This window comes from Cavia porcellus, unplaced genomic scaffold (genome assembly GCF_034190915.1).
Source record: "Cavia porcellus strain 051 isolate PalLab524CR breed Dunkin Hartley unplaced genomic scaffold, mCavPor4.1 scaffold_1, whole genome shotgun sequence".
Taxonomy (NCBI): domain Eukaryota; kingdom Metazoa; phylum Chordata; class Mammalia; order Rodentia; family Caviidae; genus Cavia; species Cavia porcellus.
The window spans coordinates 42,413,405-42,434,511 of NW_026947484.1; the positions used below are offsets into that span (position 1 = coordinate 42,413,405).

Here is a 21,107-nt window from a genome sequence, read left to right on the forward strand (position 1 = left end):
ATACCATTTTTATGAATTTTGATCATAATTCTGTCTGTTATGTGTTACATGGCTAAAACTATTTCTTTCCTCTTCTGCACTTTTGAAATGTGTTTGGTTAAATTCACTTGAGAAAGGAATTAACAGCATCTTGATACCTAGAAAAAATGTTGAAGTTTATTTTTCCTAAAAGATGAAATTATGCAAATCTTATTCTTCCCCCATGATCATGCTGATATTATTTAAAATAGTTTTCATTAACTGAAGTGACAAACTTAAGATGTAAATGTTTTCACACTGTGTGCATGTAATTCAATAAACCTAATATGCAAGAAATACTTCATAATAAGAAAATGAAGAATTTATCTTGGTGGATAAATTCAAATAAAAATTTATATGAGATTGTGCATTAAAATTATGCTGCACCAAATTATTTCAATTAATTAGCAGTTCCTTATAATCTTTGCCATTAAACCATACATTGTCTATACAAAGACATGAATGGATGACGCCGTTAAAGTTTTTCTTCCAATATAATTTCTCAGCAAGAGAAGAGACTCTAGTGCAGAGCTAACAAGCAAAAGTAGTTGAGAAACTCAAAGAATACAGTGCACACTGATGATCTATTTAGACGTTAATGGTGCTTTCTGCAAATGTTCACATTTTTGCTTACTGACTAGAAAGATTGCTTCTGATCATTACTGGTGGGATAAATGCAAAAGCATAAAATGCAGTTTAAAATCAGAGTCTATGTATAATTTTGAAAAACACCAAGATAAGAATACACTTATAAGGAACTACGAGCATTACTAATGTTACCTTTATTTTATTATCGGTTCAGCAAATAACTGAACTATTCTCAACCACTATAAAAGAGATTTTGAAAGACAATACATCAGATAAGTTGGGTAACCTTGGTTCTTTGCCTTGGGGATTTGATCTCAAATATTAACTGTGGGTCTAACTTTACAACACTGCTATTTTAACTTCTGGGTAAATGCCAAATTGTTGTCAAAGCTTTAAATCTGAAATCCTAACATGAGATTTTGACTTTGGCAAAGAAAATAAAAGAAATAGCTTCACTGTGAGCTTCCACTGAAAAATGTTTTCAAGAATAGTTGAGGAGTCACCATGATATCTATATTGCCCTAGAATCTGCCTTAGAATGTCAGATATGTGACTACATAATCATGTCATGTTTCACAATAATAATGACATATTCCAGATTAACATTGCTGTTTGTTAGACCACAAAGACGTCATACAATAAACATGGTATTAATGTTTCCAGTCCTAATTTAGTGTTAACTATTCGTGACTTGTCTTGAAAATTTACTTTCAAATATCTAAGTGAGAATATGAAAGATCTCTGAGAATCCTTTTTACCCAAACGAAGAAATTTTAAATGATGTTTTATATTTCAAAATGTTTTTTTATACTTTATTGCTGGAAAACATTTGAAATATATAATGGAAGAACTAAAACCTTAAAGAAGATGATTAGCTATTTTCCTGGATATAGGACATAAAATGTAAGTAACATTATAAAGCTAACTCTATTTTAGCTTTGGTTTTTAAAAATTTGTCATAATACTTCCAAACATAGCAAAAGTATCTATATCACCAGCACTGACAATGCAAAACCTAATTCTATAAAAATCCCCCAAAGAAATTTCAGTATACTAAAACTTTGCCTTACACAATAATTTTTTCTTTTATTAATTCAAATTGGACACAAACAAAAGACTTTGCAAGTGACTATTTTTTGAAGGCATATAGATCAAATTCATTTATAGGCATGCAACTCAAAAAAAGTAAGCATTGGTGAAACAAAGGCTGAAACTCACTTATATCCGATTTAAAATTCTAAAAGGTAGGATGCATGCATTCCACTTCAATCAGAGACATCCTTAAAGCTGGAAATCTGAATTTGAACAATATTGTAACTTCTCACAAATTATTTTCCATTAAAACATAATCAAATTTATCCTTCCACACAAAACAGTCTACCTTGTAAGGATATGTGAAATGGTCACATGAGATCACATAATGAAAACAATGATCCCCGAAGAGATGGAAATCAAATAAGGGAAGACCTTTGCAAAGTTGCTAGCCCATGATAGAAGTGGACAGAATCAACATAAGCCCTGGTAGACATAAAATTTGGGTAGAAGAAACAGAGCTGAGAATCAAGCAGACTGCAATGCTCAAAATGGAAACCAGAAAAGAACTACAGAAGGCTGTGGAGACTTGCCTAACAAAGCTTGAAAGCAAAATGTAAATATGATCAGACATTTCCAAGTGTAACTTACCAACACCTGTAAGAACAATTCCAGATATTTACAGAAACACGAAAATATACAGTCCCTATCAAAAAATTCATATGTGCCAACCAATCAAATTATAAGGTTTGCCAAAAAAATAGTAAGACATAAAGAAAAAAAAATCATGGAAACCCAGCAAGAATTGATGTAGGTATTAGCATTAGTAGATAATTATTTAAGCAGAAATTGTAACTGTATTTCACATGCTTCAAACATTAACTAAAGATTAGATTTTTTCACATGAAAAAATATTTTGTGTAAGGATTCAATTGAATTTATAGAGTCAAAAAGTCCAGTGGCTAAAATAAAAAAATATGGTGAATTGAATTAAAAACAGATTTGATAGAAAACAAAAAAAATGATTAGTGAATACAAAGATGGAATGTAAATGACTTAAAATAAAGATAAATAGAAAAATTTTAAATGGAAAACATCAGTAAACCATGTATCTTCAAGGGTTTTTATGCATGCATTTGAAATCTTCAAAGGAGAAAAGGAGAAACAAAATATTTGAAGAAATGCTAGTCAGAAAATACTCAAATTTTATTAAAACTAGAAACACAGAGACTCAAGAAGTTTGAGCACATAAAAATTAGAAAACATGTCATAATGTAACTTCTGTAACCCAGAAATAAACAAAAAATCTTCAAAGCAACTAAAGACAAAAATGGCACAACATACAGAAGAAAAAAATAAGCATATTGACAGATTTGTACTTGGAAACGGCACAAATAAGAAGCAAATGGGATACTATATTTAAATATATTTAATAAAATATCTATATTATGATATTATATATTATATTTAAAAGTTGAATACTGTATTTAATTGCATCTGAAAAACAAAGCTCGTGTTAAACTTTTTTCAAAAAATGAAGATAAAATAGAATTTTTATGATACAAATAGTGAAGTGTATTTATCTTCAATGAAACCAAATTTCTGTAAATGTTAAAGATAGTCATTTAATGAAAGTAAAATTAATGCCAAACAAAAATATGAACTTTTCATCTACAAAAATATAGAACACCAGAAATAGTAACTACCTTGAGTATATAATACACAGAGTCTCATTTTCAGGTTAGAATACAAAGGGCAGAGGGAAGACAACAGATACGTTCTCCAAGGTTTGGGTCAATATGGAAAATGTTTGATTCATTTGAGCATTCCTGAATAGTTTCTTGGATATTCTTGTACATGTGCTTTTATGACTTTAATATGTAAATCTCCGGGGTTATAGAAAGCATTATTTGTAGTAAACTCTAAAATCCTTTTGGTCTGAATTTACATCGACCTCTTGCTGATAATAAAATATATATCCCTTCTTAAACCTCCTCCTTTCAATCAATAATTCTGGAAACACAATGCAATGGGCTAAGGTCATAAATCATATACAAACAGGACTCTTTTACACTACACTGCAGTGTCAAACTTGGAGCTGGCACTGTTTTCCTTTCTTTCTATGAAAACCTTCTCAGTATTGAGGGGGCATTTCGTGCTATATTCTCCCCATTGTACCTTGGATAATGAATTCCAATGCAAAAAACAATAATCTCTAAATTTTCTAAGGTAAAAACATAATAAAAAATCATTGCTTGAATAAATCATTTAATACTTTAATATCTGCTGGTGGATAATTCTGTTAATTATGATCAGTGAAAAAAGGTTAGCTAAAATGGGGATTTTTCTTATTCCCTTACAGTTTTATCCAACTTTCTCAAGGGTTGACAGCATATGTCAACCCTTAGGAGATGGTATGTAGCTTATGCTGACTCCACTTAAACACTCTAATTTTACCAATTATGTCCTGATCATTTGTCCATTGGACCCAAACTGCTTTGCAATTTGAGTTCCATTATCCTTAAATTTCATAGATATCTACATCTTTTTTTTTTTTTTTTTTAACCTCTCAAATGTACTACTTAGGGACTGGGAAAGTAGCTCAGTGGCAGAGTGATTACAAGCACTTACAAGCATGAGAGCTTGGTTCAATCCTAGTAACACACAAAATGGAAATATAAAGTATTACTCAGGATTGGATTCCTGTTTCACAGGTTATGCTAATGATGGCCTAGGGCTCTGTATAGTCCTAACTTTTAGTCAGTTTTCATATGTGTACTCAGTTTTGCTAATGTTAACCAATTTTATGTACAGTGGTACCCGAGTTGATGAAGTTAGTGCCCTAATTCTGGGGAAGATGGTCAGATGCAGGATTCTCAAACAGAAGAAAAATGTTTCCCAACTCCTCTGTGTGCCAAGTGAATTGTTCATGAACAGGAGCTTTGGTTAACTGACGTATTACTGGAATTAATTCACTTTATTTATTGGGGATTGAACTCAGGGCCTTCTTTTTTTAAAATTTTATTTAAAGAAAGACTAAACAAAACAGAAAATAGGTATAAATAACACATGCATTCAGAGAAAAAAAATAGTAAGAAATCACTAGTTGATGTTTACATATTGTTGTTTTACAAACAGTTGTTCAAGATACAAAAATGGAAGATGTAAAGTGGGAATTTAAACAGCGAGACTGCAAACAGTTTTGTTCAGCTGTCCAACAAAAACTTAGTAACTTGGTTGTCAATCCTATACACTTAAACATACATGCAGTTCTCCATATCTTCATTTATGTTTAGATTAAACAAACTAAAGCAGGTTAAAATCATTCTGAACAAAGAATAATAGTATTGCTGGATTTCACATCATGACACTCTATGATCAGCACTGGGTACTGTAGTGTCTTTTATTTTATTTAATTTAAAGAAAGACTAAACGAAACAGAAAATGGGTAGAAATAATATATAATTTCAAAGAAAATAAACAATAAGAAATCACGAGTTGATGATTACAGATTGTCTTCTTACAAATAGTTATGCAAGATACTAAAGTGGAGTATATAAAGTGGGGATTCCAACATTGAGATTGCAACCAGTTCTGTTCAACTGTCCAACAAAAACTTAGAAATATGGTTATCAATTTTATACACTTAAACATAAATGCGGTTATCCACATCTTCAATTATGTTGAGACTGAATAAACCCCAGCAGGCTAATATCACTGGAACAAAGAATAACACTATTGCTGGGTTTCACATTATGACACTCCAGGATCAGCACTGGGTATTTAGTGTCTCTTTTTCTTCGGAGTATCTACATTTCATCATGTGTCATAAGATCAATTCTCATTAACTGTTTATAGATTCTACACATGTATGAGTCTTTTTTTTTTTTTTTGTCTTTTTCTTTTTTATCAGTACCAGGGATCAAACTCACAACTGCCTGCTTGCAAGTCAGGTGCTTATGCTGCTGAACTAAATCCCCAGCCCCCACATGTATGAGTCTTAACATGTATTTCTATCCTTTTTATGTTAGAGAGAGAAACGAAAAAAAGAAAGACAAAAAACATATTCCTATAAACACATGAAAAAAAAAACATATAAGACCATTGTACAAAGAGTTCTACCATGGTTCCTGTGTTGTCTCTTGTTATCTCCAATAGAATTGCCTATATCATCAGACATAGTATAATGGAATATATCAGTACATAACAGTATTAATAAAAACATACCTTTGTATATAGTATAGAACTTCAAAAACAAGCAGTTATCAAACCAGAATGTATATCATATAGTCTTGTCATCTTCAGTGTAGTTACCTATACTCTCAGACTTGATACTATCAATCATATCAGTTTTGAGTAAAATCTTCTCTGCCTCATTTCTGTTATGCTCTTTTTTGCCATCAGTTGTCTGCTTATCTTCTTCATTCTGTTTTCTGCTCCATTCATTGAGGCCTCTCTGCCACTGTTCCTGGAACCCTAGTACTTTTCTCTCTCTCTAGAATGCCCTGCAGTATTCTCTGTATTCTTGGATTTATGGTTGCGGATTCCTTAAGTTCCTCTTTGTCTTGGAAGCATCTCGTTTCTCCATTAATTTCTAGAGACAGTTTATCAGGGTATATCAATCTGGGATGGAGGTTATTTTCTTTCAGGGCTTGGAATATTTCACGCCAGGCTCTTCATGACTTGATGGTTTGTGTCAAGATGTCTGCCATTACTCTAGTGGGCCATCCTTTATAAGTTATCTGTTTCTTGTCTCTAACAGCTTTTAATATTCTGTTCTTATATTGAATTTCTGGAATCTTGATTATTATATACCTGGATGTAGCACTGTTTTGGTTGTTGGTTGCTGGAGTTCTGTGTGCCTCATATGTTCGAATATCATTTCCTTTTCCTATGTTTGAGAAGTTTTCCTTAATTATTTCTGTGAATAAACTTTGTAGTTCCTTTGTTTGTACCCCTGCTTCTTCGTTCACAATCTTTATTCTCAAGTTATAGATCATTTTGTCATCTTCTAGCCTTTGTATTGTTACTGCTTGTTTCCTTGTTATTTTTAAAAAGTTTTCCCTTTCATAATCCCACATTACAAAACTGTCCTCCAGTTTAGATAATCTATCCTTAGTTTCTTTCAACCTGATTTGCCATCTTTCCATAGAGTTTTAAATTTCCTGGTAATCTCTTTGAATCTGCTTTATGTTTTCTATATTTTTTTATATTCTTTATCAAATGATTCTCTCCTTTGTTTGAGGTCCTTCCTTCTTCTGTCTGTGACTTCTTGAAGGGTGCTTAGAATCTCTTTTATTAATCTTGTTTTACTTGGCTAAATATTTCACTTTTGAACTTGTCTATGAAGTCCCATATATATCTTTATGTCCACTGGCGTTGTGTCTGATATTGCACACTTGCTGTTCTCATTCTCCATTGTATTTACCTGTCCTGGGTCAATGTTCTCATGGTTGGGACCTGGGGACTTTTTGTTGTTGCTTCCCCTTCCCATCTTTTTTGCTTCTTATAGGAGGCCCCAGTTTTTTCTTTGTTGGTTACAATTCTTCTGAAGTGCGCTGGCTAGATGACCCTTCCCACTGCATTGTGCTAGTGAGTTGCAGACAGGGGCAGCATATGCTGGCCCCTCCCCTCTGGTTGAGTCAAGTTGCTGTGGCCTGCACTGTATTACTTTGCGCTGCCTCCCCTCCGAGTCAGTCAAACTTCTACCTTAATATTTTATCAAGGAAATGTTTGTCCACTACAGCACAAATGTCAAGAAGAGGATTTCCCATTTCAAAGAGAACATTTTCACTGATGGGTGACATGATTTCTTTCCTGCCTCCAGACACCATGAGCATGTCGAATTGAACCCAGGGCCTTCTAAACACTATATTCCCAGTTCTATTTTATTGCTATTTTGAGATGGAGTGTCCCTACATTGGTAAGTTGTCCCAGGATGGTCTGGAGCTTGAAATCTTCCTGTTGCAGTCACCAGTAGGCTGGGATATTAGGCATGTGCCCCCATACCCTGCTAATATCAATCATTTTTTACAGTTTTAAGTAACATACAAATCTGATGACTCACAAATGTATTTGTCCACAAAACTTCAAGGCAATATATACAATAACTTCTTGCATGTCTTTCAAATATTTTCAAGACATTTTATAATAAAGTCTAAAATAAAGGTGACCATATTCATCGCTGAATCTCAGCTCATTACCTCTTGTGTTATTTAAGGTGTGTAACATAAGCACTACCCTCTAGTGCGAAAATTCTGAGACATTCATGTGCACCTCCAAAATTTCTAATGCAAAAAAAAATGTTGTTGTGCTTTTTGTAACTATCTTGACAATTGGTCATCCTTTCATCTTTTATAAGGATTTTACAAAGCTGTCTTAACAGAATCTTCCCACCTTATTCTCCAATTTGAACCACAGTGTCCTGTAACAAACAGTGACATGTGTGCCATGTCATTCCCTGAGTAAAACGTTTTGACGACTCTATGCTGCCCAAACTACTTGGCCTCTTAACTACCTCTCTCACCCGTCTTTGGTTTATTTTTTTGTAGCAACTCTAAATAAACACCTTTCTGTTTTTCTGGTCGCTTCTATGGTTTCTAATCTTTGATGTCCTTCCTAGGAATATTAATGTCAAACTTTTCTCAGCTTTGCAATTTCTTTCCTCAGTTTCACCATTTACAATAATCTTTTTGGGCCTCTCCTCACTGTTCTTTTTATTCATTAGATGTGTTGACAGAAACACCCACATCTCTATTACTACAATAACCACAGTATGGGGCTTAGGCTTTTTGATGTATTTTTCTACCAATCTTGGTAAACGATCATTTTTAAATTTGGTGTCTTTTAACATGCGTGGCATACAATAGGAGCTCAAAGACTATTTTTAAACTTTTGTCTGTTGGGACAAATGATTGACCTAAATATTCTCAATAGACATTTGCTTAAATGACTCAAACATCAATCAAGGATTATCTGAAAGGAACCATCAATATTGCTTTCTTAAATATTTCCTGGTGTGTAATTGTTTTAAAATTTTTGTTTTGGAGAGACTTCCATAAGAATGCAAAATTTTTAACAAAATAACAGCATTTTAAAAAGACATGTTCTTTGATGCCTACATACATATACAGATTTTAATATCAAGGATCCATTTATCTGTAATAATGTGCAGTTGTGTCTTCTCAGTTTAACTTAATTTAACAATATATCATCACAGATTCAATCTCCCGTGGTACTGTCCTTCATTGAAACAAAATGACTGTTTTCCTAGAGTCTTAAGACTTATATTATGTTTTTGTAGATAATCGTTTAATCTTATTTCCTTGTGTACTACTGTGAAGACATGTTTACATTTTATTATCTTAGTTAGATTTAGAAGCTCAATCTCCAGAGCAATTAAAATTTTATGGGTTATATCACAAGAAAGAGCAATCTTTCTACTAAAAAGTGGCATAGTTGGAGAAGTCACTGATTTTCTACCTACTTATAACTCATGCCATGATGGGCCTCCAATGAATCACTAGTAGAAGAATTATTCAGTTCTATAATACTAATGTCATAAAATGAAACTGAATACTACAAAATAGAGAATACAGCTATATAATGCATGCATATATATTTAAATCATATAGATAGTTCACTATATTTTAGAGATATTAATAGTGTTTAGGTATACATGAATATTTATACATACATATAAGTAAGCATGCTTATCTAATTATTGAAATCACTAAAATTATATTATCACCTCCACTGAAATAGCCTTGTAGTCTACTGTCTTTAGCTCTGAGGGACAGTGTTTATAAAAAATTCTATGATATGTTTACAATTAACTCTCATACAAAAATTGAGATTTAATTTTCTATATAAAATAAAATTGCTTATTTAGAGATTTTTTTTGATCAAAGTAGTAAGTAAACAAAATGGCATTAGCGCAAAGATATATATTTTATTAAAGGTACAGTATATTTAATTCCATCAAATAAAATTTAAACAGATAAATTGAGAATTGATTACCCAGTTCCACTATTATAAAAATTCATATAATTTTTCAGGAGCTAAAATTTTATATAACTGGGGTATAGTTTTTGCATAAAACTTAATTGAACTTTGAGGTGATATTATGTAAAAATATTTCTTGGTAGGTATTGAATAAGAATGAAATAGGTATTTCTCTTTATAAGACTTTAGAACTATACAGGAAGTTAAGCAAGTGATTTTTGTGATGTTCATATCACAGTATTTCTGAATATTTGAACTTTGCTACTTGCTTGAGATTCACCTGTGGTGCCATGCTTACACGCAGCAATCTATGATCAGTAGTGACTTTGTTTCTTACCTGAAATGAAGTAATGGGATAAATATTCACATGAGCCTCATTCCATCGTTGTCCTTTATTCCCACTTGAAGACCACAGTGGATTCTCTATTGTTGTTTGTCCTTTCAAACGTAGATATACATTTAAAACACCTAAAAATACAGTAAAATTTTATTTTGTGTCTTTCTCTCCCCTTCTGTTTCTCCTTGACAAAACACTGTTAAGTAAGCTCTTGCAGAATAGTCCAGTGTTCATCTTTTTTTACCTATCATACTTTTATGATATGACCTAAAGATACCCAGGTCCCAGTTCTGAGAAGCTTTGAATGTCACCTTATGCTGTAAAAAGGACTTTCTGGGGGCAGTGAAGGACTTTGAGATGCAGTGATTCTTCTCTGATTGAGTTCTGAATTCAATCACTTATAAAAAAGATGAAGAAAAGATTTTATATAGGACAGAAGTGCATGTAAGGGAAGTGCTAATCTGCTTTTGAGGACTGAATCAAGGTCCACAAGTCAAGGAGTCCAAGCAGCCTTGTGAGGTAGATTTTTCCCCTAGCACCCTCAGAAGGAAACAATTCTGTCTTGATTTCATGGTCTTATTTTTAATTCTGTCCCCTAGAGCTGTAAGAGAATATATTTTTGCAGTTTTAAGCCACATATTATGTAGTTATTTGCTACAGCAACAACAGGAAACTTATAGCATGCAATCATGCACTAACTGACTTGGTCATAGTTTGATCCTGTTTTGTCCAGTATTATCACTTAGTACCACTTTTTTTTTTTTCAGATTATAGATACTCCTCATTGACTGAGTTCCGGCCCTGCAAGTGGTTTGTTATCTGAATTGGTTGCTAAATGGGGAACTGAATATTACATACACATTACAATATTCAGAACAAACTCTAACTTGATAACTTTGCTTTTATTTGCAAAAACTCCTGCATGTATATATACAAATATAATGAAACATTAAAGTACAGCACTGTATAGTACAATCAACAAAAATTACAGCACTCTAGAAACAAGGTGCACTGTACAAAAAAGACACTGAGGCTCATAACAAGATGTACAGACCTGTACCTAATAATCATGAGGTGTAAGTCTGAGTAGCCCTACATCAATAAGTGCACCTCGATTGTAAGCCTGAGCAATGGTCAGAAGGTTTTTAAACGAGGAATATCTGCAGTTTTCATCCAAGTCTCATTTTTATTCCAAAAGACTTGTTTGAATATGAATCATGTGTTGTACCTCTTGGAAGATTTTTATGTTCTAATTGTTCTTCCAGATAAACTAATAATATACATGCAGGTCGCTTATTCCAGATAATAAATTAATCCTAGAACAATCCTATAAAGTATTTATCTTTCTTATCTCTCCTCAATTTAGACAGAAAAACATAGAATGGTTAAATAATGAAATGTTTAATGATAACAAAATTATTGTGGTATAGTTAGTGATTATATAATATTGAAGTAATTGCATTACAAGTAATATATTTACTTGGTAATAGACCATTTCATTACAAGGTTGACTGGAGTAGCTCATATTATATTGAAAAAGTGCATCTATATTTACCCATAAAGTGTTTATTTTGTTGTTGCTGTTGCTGTGGTTTAACCTTTTTGAATTGCATATTCACCTTCTTCTTCCTCATCAACACATGACGTAGTCTCAGTCATTTCCTCCATGGTGTGGTTCTGTGCTTTCATTTATAATAACACATTTATCCTACCTTTATCTACTATGCCATATTATTTTCTGATCTAACTGAGCTCTTACTTTTAATCTTGTATTCATATGTTTCTATTACTATATTCATTGTTGTGTCATCTTATCTTTCATATTTTTTGAAGTTTGTATACTTACGTAACATACTGACATTATAAAATTGTACCATACAAATTTTTCTTTCACTGGAAGTTAGAGAGTATTTTCCAACATTATATGCAGAGTCTACCATGTGCCACGTGAGGCTAATTAGATTTTCTGGTATCTCCATTGATCTCTCTCTCTCTCTCTCTCTCTGTCTCTGTCTCTCTGTCTCTCTCTCTCTCTCTCTCTCTCTCTCTCTCTCTCTCTCTCTCTCTCTCTCTCTCTCACCCCCTGCCCCATTTCCTCTTCTTCTCCATCCACTTAGGTCTTTCTAAGTAATTGAAACTAATCTTGCAATGTTTAAGTCAAACAATTTAGAATGGTTTCTTTTGTACTATACTATATAGCAGCTCCGTATTTCTTGTGATCTAGTGTTTTGACTAATAGAAAATTGACACAATCATCAAAGCAATAAGTGCATATTTTAGTTAACCACTAACACTATCATAATAATTTTAAGTTTCCTAAATGGTATAGTTATAATTCATTACCAAAAATAATATACATATCTTTCAAACTTTGCTTACAGAAATAAAACATGCTTTAATGAAACAGATTAATATATTTGACATATTATATTATAAACAGTTGACATTGTATCAGTATATATTTGATGGATTTTTTTTCCTCTGTTAGCACATATACTGTGCTTATGATCACGTTTCTTGAATACATACCACATGGAAAATACTTGTCCCAAGTCTAAAGAAGCCAGGTCTGAATTATCTCAGAGCTAAAATTGGGTTTTAGAATAAAAGAAATAAGCTGTATTCAATTGTAGCTGTATTTAAAAGGCAAATATTCCTTGTTTTATTGGAAAGAGACTATAACTGATTGAAGTAAAGCTTCCAGATATAATTTAAATATTTTACTATGTACATAGGAATCATTTTATTTTCCCAACCAATGAATATATGCTACTTATTCACTGGCATATTTTTGAAGTGATGATAAAGACATTACTAATAGGGAAATAACTTTGAAACATTTTTCTTGGCATTTCCTGTTCTGAAGTATACAAAACATAATTCAGTGTCAAAACATATTTAAGTTTGGTCATCTTGGTCAACAAAATTAGAATTTCTGAATCAAAATAAAGATAAACAATAAAAGTTAGAGTCAGCAAAGCTGATTCAGCACATTATCAGGATATTACAGTAGAAAATTCCAAAGTGAATATGATGGATTGCATTAATACCCTTTAAAAGTAACTTTAAACCCTCAGAGACACTGTATTTATGCTTTAGTGGGCACCAGATACCAAAATATATGAACTTAATCATCCCTAAGTTTTTCTAAAGCTATTCAGCACTAAGACAAGCTAGAAGGAGCTTATAAACACTATCACTTTCTTTTCTGGGTGCCGAATCCTCATCTTTGTCTCTCTTCTCCTCAGCTGTCTAATACTGGAGCCACAGAGGGTGTTGCTCTTCCCTTCTGCTTAAATATCACTGTCAAAAATCTAAATAACCTAAGTGTTCTTTCGTATAATGAGTAACAGTCTCATTTGCAGGTTATTAATAGCACTCTGCAATAATGTGTTTCTTATTTTTAACATTATTGCATATAAATTAGCATATAAATATAACTTAGATTTACATCATTACTATTGTCACATTCATCTATCATTAAGTGTTTATCACAATTTGCTTTCAATTATTTTACTATAATATGAATTGCATACACCATAGATAAATAACTTAAATATCCTCACATGCACACATATTTTCAACAACATGAAATTGTCAAATTCACATGAAATAATTTATGGCTTGGTTTATTCCACAGTCTGGGGATCAGTTGCATATAAATTATATTTTTATTATAATCACTAACACAGACTCATTAATTTGACTTTCATATTTTATGAAAGATGAGGATGTGCCAAAATTACCTAGCTTTGCGCAAGATCTATATAAATTGATAGGCAATTGTTAGCATCATTTGTTTCACACACAAATACAAAGTAGGAAATTATAAAATCATTGCTGTCTGCTTGAATAGAAATGGCGGCCTGCACTCACTAATATTATTTTTTTTCAACATACAATTGCAATAATGTCTTTTAAAATGTCACTGCATTTTTCCAAGTCATTACCATGCCTTCTGGTAAGCAGCTGAATTTATGCATTAGCATCCAACAAGTTTTCCTAAAATAGCGCTTTCACTGGACTTTCTATTTTGCTGCTGTATGACAGATGTCTCACATAGGCCTTTTAACACGTTGCTCCTGTTAGCTTAATAGGACTGCATTCCGCACTCTCATACTTTGGCTCCTTCTAATTCTCATCATCTCTAATCTTTGTCTTCCACTTCGTCCTTGATTAATCTGATTCTTGCTAAATAATAACTAGATGTCTTATCAATTAAGTTTAATAAGTTAACTATATTCTATTTTCATATTAAGTTAGATCATCAAATGATCACATATCTTGACCATGACACTTCAACTCAAAACACAATATTTTATGCACAATGGTTTATCAATATATGAGCATTTTATCTTAAGGATAAACAGTAACATTTTATCTTAAGGATAAACATAAAACTTAAACAGTTTTATGAAAGTACTAAGAACAAAATACTGCCTATTACATACTCAAGGGTCCTTTTACACCACACATTTCTCTTTGGCTTATTTGTTAAGAAATATGTTACACTTTTTGTAGTTTTTTGTTCCATTTCTAGAACAAATAAACATAAATTCAATTTAACATGAAAGCTTTTTCCTTATGTTTTACAAACTACTAGGTCTTTGTGGAATTACTTCCATGGCCAATCTAAATTTTATACTTTGAAATCTCTTGCTCTATTACCTAATAGAACATACAGAAGCAAAAATATGGAGTGTAACTTTAAAAAAAATCTGTTACTCTTTTGCTGGTCTTGACAGTCCAATGTAAATAAATTATGGCTGCTAAGCTCAGGGAGATTATGATCTCCCAGGTTCAGCTTGACAAATACATCTTTGCATCAGGAGTTAGGAGAACAAGAACAGCAGAGAGGACAGCAACAATTTCAGAATATAGCCTTTCGCATACCTTGGGAATTATGAATTACCTGGATGTTTACAGGGAGAAATGTATATGTTATCACATGATTTTAAAGCTATATTCACTTTAAACTAATAAGGGTGAAGGGTTCAACGTACACAGGGCACCAAGCCAAGGGAAGAAACACTGTTTCTGTTTCTAGCAAACATGCAATTCAGTAGAACAAAAAAACACTGGCTCTGAAGAGGCCCCGGGTTCAAGAGTATTTGATTGAATACCTTAAAGTATGACTTGAATGGACTACAGAGTTATTCGCAGGAGAAGCCAGAGGAGAATACATTCTTGAGGCCATGTTACTGGTGTTACAATGATCCTTACCCTGGAATTATACACTAAAAAGACAGCAAGGAGAAATGCGTGAGCAGGTGATTTCCTTACTCTGTGCAGGAAGCTATAGGGATCAAAAAAAAAAGAGGGGGGGGGCTGGGAATTTAGCTCAGTGGCATAAGCGCCTGCCTTGCAAGTGTGTGGTCCTGAGTTCAATCCCCAGTACCAATAAAAAAAATAAAAAAATAAAAATAAATAAAATAAATTTAAAAAAAGCTATTAGGACTCAAACGAATATTAAATCCTAAAACACATTTCAGAGCCGGAGAATTGATGTCCTAGAGCCCATCCTCCTCAGGCGTCTCTGTAGTGCTGAGCAGTTTGTACTCCCGAAGCTGTCATTGCTTTAAAGGTGTACTGCAATGTTTCTTTTCCAGAGATAAAGGATACTTTCATGTTTCCTTACTGTCCTGACAACTAGGAAAGTACCAGAAGACACACTCCACTTAACTCTTTCTTCTTGCCTTATTAGAAGTGATATTTCAAAGTTAATTTCCATTCAATCTCCATGTTTTTATAATGTTTCCTTTAAGTTTGTACCAATAAACTTACCCTATTTACTCTTTTCTTCGTGAAACTGGCCCTTTTTCAACTCCACATTTATTTTTATTACCTCTTCTCCACCTTTATAGTCTTGAGAATTATTAACAGTACATGCCATTATCAAACTTCAGACTTCATTCCCTTCTCTCTTCATTTCCTTTCACCTAAGGGCTATTATTTTTGTAACACCGTAACTTCTTTGAAACATTCGTATCAAGCTGAATGAAAATATTCATAATGCCATTTGCAGTTTTTATTTTTACTTTTCTGACACATGATGTTTGTGTCTCACATCCTGTTTTAGAAATATTTACAGGTTTTTAATACAACGTTGGAATTTGTAGTGAGCGCTTATGAGATTCAATTCCTTTGCAATAAGATTAGAAATTTAGATGATTCATCAACAATTGAAATGTCCATTCATACGTACAGGAATCTGGCTATATATTATCATCAAAAGCCAGATGTCATATTTACATATTAACATGCCATAAATTTCATTGGGAATTTTTTCTTCAGTGAGAAATTTAACTCTCTTTATGAGATATTTAACTAACAAAAAACTGCACCAGTGTGTAAGGCAGCATGTAAATTTTCTCCTAATAATCCCAAACTCCTGGCATTAATGCTCTACGTATTTCCCTCCCTTTCGAGTGTAGAAGGTAATTATGAACTGAGGTAAGATAATAAGAATAAAACAAAATTGTGGAATGTCAATTTAAAAATAAACTTGTACCAGTTCTCTGGCTTTCACTCGCTCTCTGAGTTTCATGGATTGTTTGCTTTGTCCTGAGACAGCTCTCCAGAGAGAGTCACACAGAAAGGACAGGAGGGAGGCCAACAATCTGCTGCCAGCAAAAACATCAGTGTCTGCAGTCCAGTTCCTATGACAGAATGGGGTCTGAAAAAGCAAGTGAGTGGGCTTGGAAGTGGGTCCTCTCCATGGTGAATCTTCAAGTTAGGCTGGTGATCTTGAGTGGCAGCTTGATGGTAGCCCTAGGAGAGCTCAGGATCTGCTGGGACTCAGCTGAGCTGCACTCACAGTCCTGACTCACAGAAACAGTGAGCTGATAAATGCTTATTGTTTCAAGCCACATTGCTTGGAAAGAAATTGGTTATGTAATAACAGAAAAATAATATTGCACATTTGGCTTAGTTTCAAAGAAGAATCTCACCTAAGTAACTTATTGCCTATTTTTGTATTATTAGACAATGATGGTTCTTCTCAAATACATGTCTCATGGTCACAGTAAAAACCTCAAGAGTTATTTACAGTTGCCCAAGAGGTAATAAATGAAGTTAGGTTATTAGAAATCAAGGAAAAGTCATTTTTGATCTAGATTTCTGAAAGAATGAATGCAAAGGAGAATGCACTTTATAAAACCAGACTATTAATACCACCAGGTTTAGAGAATAATGAGGATCTTAGAATAATACACACAAAGAAGCATGTATCATAATAATTACAGGCAAGCATGTACTGTAATGATGATAGCCAGCATCTTGTGAACAAAGTACAGGCATAGTTCAGAGATATTTTAGGTTCCATTTTATAATATTATGAAATAGAGCAAATATTTCAGTACAGAAGTTCCCCAGAATTTTATTTTTGCTTTTCCAGTATATGTAAAATTATGTTTACACTGTACCGTAGTCTCTTAAGTATGCAATAAAATTATGCTTCAAAAGAATGTTCATGCCTTAATTAAAATATATTATTGCTAAAATTGCAAACAACCTTCTGAGTCTTCAGCAGGTGGTAATAAGCAGATTGAAGTTTGGCTTCACACTATGGCTGCTGACAAATCAAGGTGATCACTAAAAGGTTGAGTGACTTGGCGGTTTCTTCAAATAACACACCAATGACATTTGTCACACTGATTGACTCTTCTTAACAAAAGATTTCTCAATAGCAAGGGAAACTGTTTGGTATTATTTTATCCACAGGAAACTTCCTTGAAAGTTTCAGTTAATCTTTTCAAAAGTTACCATTGTTTGGTCAACTATGATTTCATAATGTCTTAAGTCTTTTTTGATCTTTTCATCAGTGTTCAGAATCTCTTCACCAGGAATGGATTTCATCTCCAGAAATTTCTTTGTGCATCTATAATAAGCAACGTTTCAGCAGTGAAAGTTTTGTAGTGAGATGATAGCTGTTAGGTCACATCCTCAGATGCCATCTCTAATGCTAGCTCTCTTGTCATTCTCACAAAAGGAGCTGTTACTGCCTCCACTAAAGTCTTGAACCCCTTCAGGTCATCCATAAAGGCCGGAGTCAGTGTCTTTCAGGCTTGTTTTGAGGTTAATAGTTTGATCTCTTCCCATGAATCAAATGCACTTAAAGCACATAGCGTGATAAATACTTTCCAGAAAGCTGATTTATTTTGCACAGATCCACTGGGGAGTCACTGTCTACCACAACCACAGTCTTAAAAAATACATTTCCAAAATAATAATACTTGGAAGGCAAAATTACTTCTTTATCCATAGGATTTATAATGGATGTTGTGTTAGCAGACACACACATATACACTATTCAATAAAACATGTAACATATTTACACCATCCTCTAGTACAGTGATGGCAGTCCTTTTAGGGCTGTCACTGATATATACAGCCTGTGCAGCACACCTGCCATAGCTCCACTACCACCAATCTACATCTTGCATTTCCATTTATTGAACCCAGGTAGAGCACAATTTATAGAATTCATAAGTCCCCACCTCAATTAGTCCCTAACACTTAACAGGGTGTTGTTCTGTTCTTTGCAGCTTTGAAGCAGGCTGGCCTTGAACTTGCTTTGTAGCCCAGGAGTGCCTGAAATTTGCAGTCATCTTCCTGCGTCAGCCTCCTGAGTGCTGGTGCTTGGTCTGTTTGTTGTACTTGGAAACTGTTATTTCCTGTAGCAGTTTCACCAGCCATCTCAAAGCTCCTGGATGACTTGATACAGTTTCCCCAACTGTACTTGCTGTTTTCACACAGTTATGTTATAGAGCCTGCTTTTTACTTCCTTAAATCCTATAATGCAGTCTCTTCTAATTCTGAGTTTCTTCTGTAGATTCCTTATCTTTTTTAGTCTGCATAGCAGGGCATTGCTCTGAATTAGACTTTGGCTTCTGGGAAAATTGCGGCTGGCGTGATCAGTCCAGTTCCCTGAAGCCTTTTCTATAACAGCAATAAGACTGTTCAATTTTCTTGTCATTTGTGTGTTCTTTTAACACCTTTCAAGATCTTTTCCTTTATACTCACAACCTGGGTGTGAGTGCAGCATGCTTACATTTGGATCTGCCTTCTTCCCACGTTTGAGCTTTCCTCAATGTTTATTGAAAATGAGAGACGCATGACACTTTTCTTGAACACTGAAGAGGTCACTCACGGTTCAGTCATCATTTGGCCTCACTAATATGGTCACTCAGGGAAACAACAGGAAAGAGATGGGGGGCACCTCCCAGTGGGAGAGCAGCGCGGTATCACATTTATTATGTTGGCAATCACATTTAGACACGATGTCTTGTGCCCCGAACAAATCGCATTGACATCAGAGCCCACTGTAAAAGACCGCCATAAAAGATACAACAAATGTGAAAAAGTCCGAAACGGAATAGACATTACTAAAATATGACAGAGGGGCCCAAAATGAATGTGTTGTTAGAAAACAGCACTGATAAACTCGCTAGAGGCAAGATTGTCAGAAAATTTCAGTCTGCAAAAATGACGTCAAATTTGTGAAATAAAGTGCAGTGCAGTGCAATGATGTGTACTGTGTCTTACCTATTCTTAATTGATCTCTCCATGTCTGGAACAGGTCTAGTAGCCTAGATGTGGGTCAGAGCGTGCTCATGCTCTGCTGAGAAAGACCCAAGTGACAGACCTGGCACTCGACCCACATCCCTTGAGGATCTGGTACAGATGGAACATAGCATACAGGGGCTCAAAACTGTGAACAAAAGTTTACTAAGAACTGAAGAAGTGCTCCACTGAAATCCACCCCAAAATAACCAGAAGAAAACTTCCCCGAAAATCAAGTGGATACGTGTTTAGAATAAAGAACAACAGTTTCAGTGTTAAAGTATATTAAAATTACTGGGACTCACAAATATCTTTTGAAGGAAACCCTAAAAGATCTGTCTTATAAATAGACATATTTTGTACCTTAAAATTAATTGAATATTGGTCTTGGGATCGTTAAATTAAAACTTGTTCCATAATTAAACCATACCCATTCCAAGGTAAACTGGAAAACTGTATGTTCCATATAATAAGTTTAAAATAAATGATGAATAAAACATAATGATCAACTATAAAGAATTAAAATTGTGCTAATTTTACCTTTGGTAACAGAACGGTTATCTGACAATAAATGAGATGCATTGACAATGATGGCGAAAGTTGGTTCCTCTCATATTTTATGCCCTCCTGACACCATAACTACTTCTAGAGTTTTCTAAGTGCTTTTTCATTTTATACTATTTCCCAAAAAATTACTTACTTCTACCTATGTATTTTCCTAAACCAATGCTGTTAGTCTTCACAAAAGCTATGCAAATGCAGTGTGACTACTAATAAGGGGCCACATACTTAGCTAAGCCACCCTGATGCTCCAGGGCATTTTCTGCAGAGTGATGGCACAAGAAGCATCTGAGTCCAGCGGCACAGGTTGCTATTATGGCTCCAGGAATAATCAGTTCTATTATGGACATTACAGTCAAAATTCACCGAATGTCAAGCTTACTCATCTCAGAAATAGAATGACTATTTTCATGAGTACAAATACTTATTGTAAGAATTTAGAAAAGTAATCCAATCATGCCCTGGTTCAGGCTGAGCATTCTAAGATTGTGAGCTAAAGATTTACTGAAAACACAGCCCTCCGCTTATTCAAGAGAAATGGTTTCCTTTGCCTTGAAACATTGAATATTTGTCCTGTTCTCCACCTAGACTTAGATCCACAATTCCTTGTTCAAGTTCAATGGGATCTAGATATGCTTCACTATTCAGAATTTTGTCCTATGTTATAAAAGTTATAGAGTACATATGCTGTATAATACACGGTATTTCCTAAATGACCTAGAGTGAAATCTCGTAATTAAAAATGGAAGTATTATTTCTAAGACAATCCATATCAATATTGTTACTAGCTTAGATAAAGACTACAAGTAGGTTCATATCACTTTAAGTCCCATATTTTTAGCACTTATATATCAAGCTAACATGTACTACCAAGTGATTAACTTTAAAAATATTTCATGTTCTAATTCTATGGTGTTCAGAACGGCACAGCAAGAATTAGAGGTCTGCGCCGTCTTTCCCTTATACAGTTTTGCTAGGCCTGGTCTCGTTCTTACTTGGAAAG

General features: G+C 33.7%; 1 protein-coding gene across 2 annotated transcripts in view; it reads right to left on the reverse strand.

Moving 5' to 3' along the window:
- Mdga2 (MAM domain containing glycosylphosphatidylinositol anchor 2) overlaps positions 1–21,107 on the reverse strand; it is an 839,948-nt gene that overhangs the window by 102,346 nt on the left and 716,495 nt on the right. For both annotated transcript variants that reach the window (XM_063247142.1, XM_063247137.1), the window contains exon 15: positions 9,980–10,110. In XM_063247142.1, the coding sequence (XP_063103212.1) occupies positions 9,980–10,110 (131 nt within the window). The remainder of the gene's footprint in view (positions 1–9,979; positions 10,111–21,107) is intronic.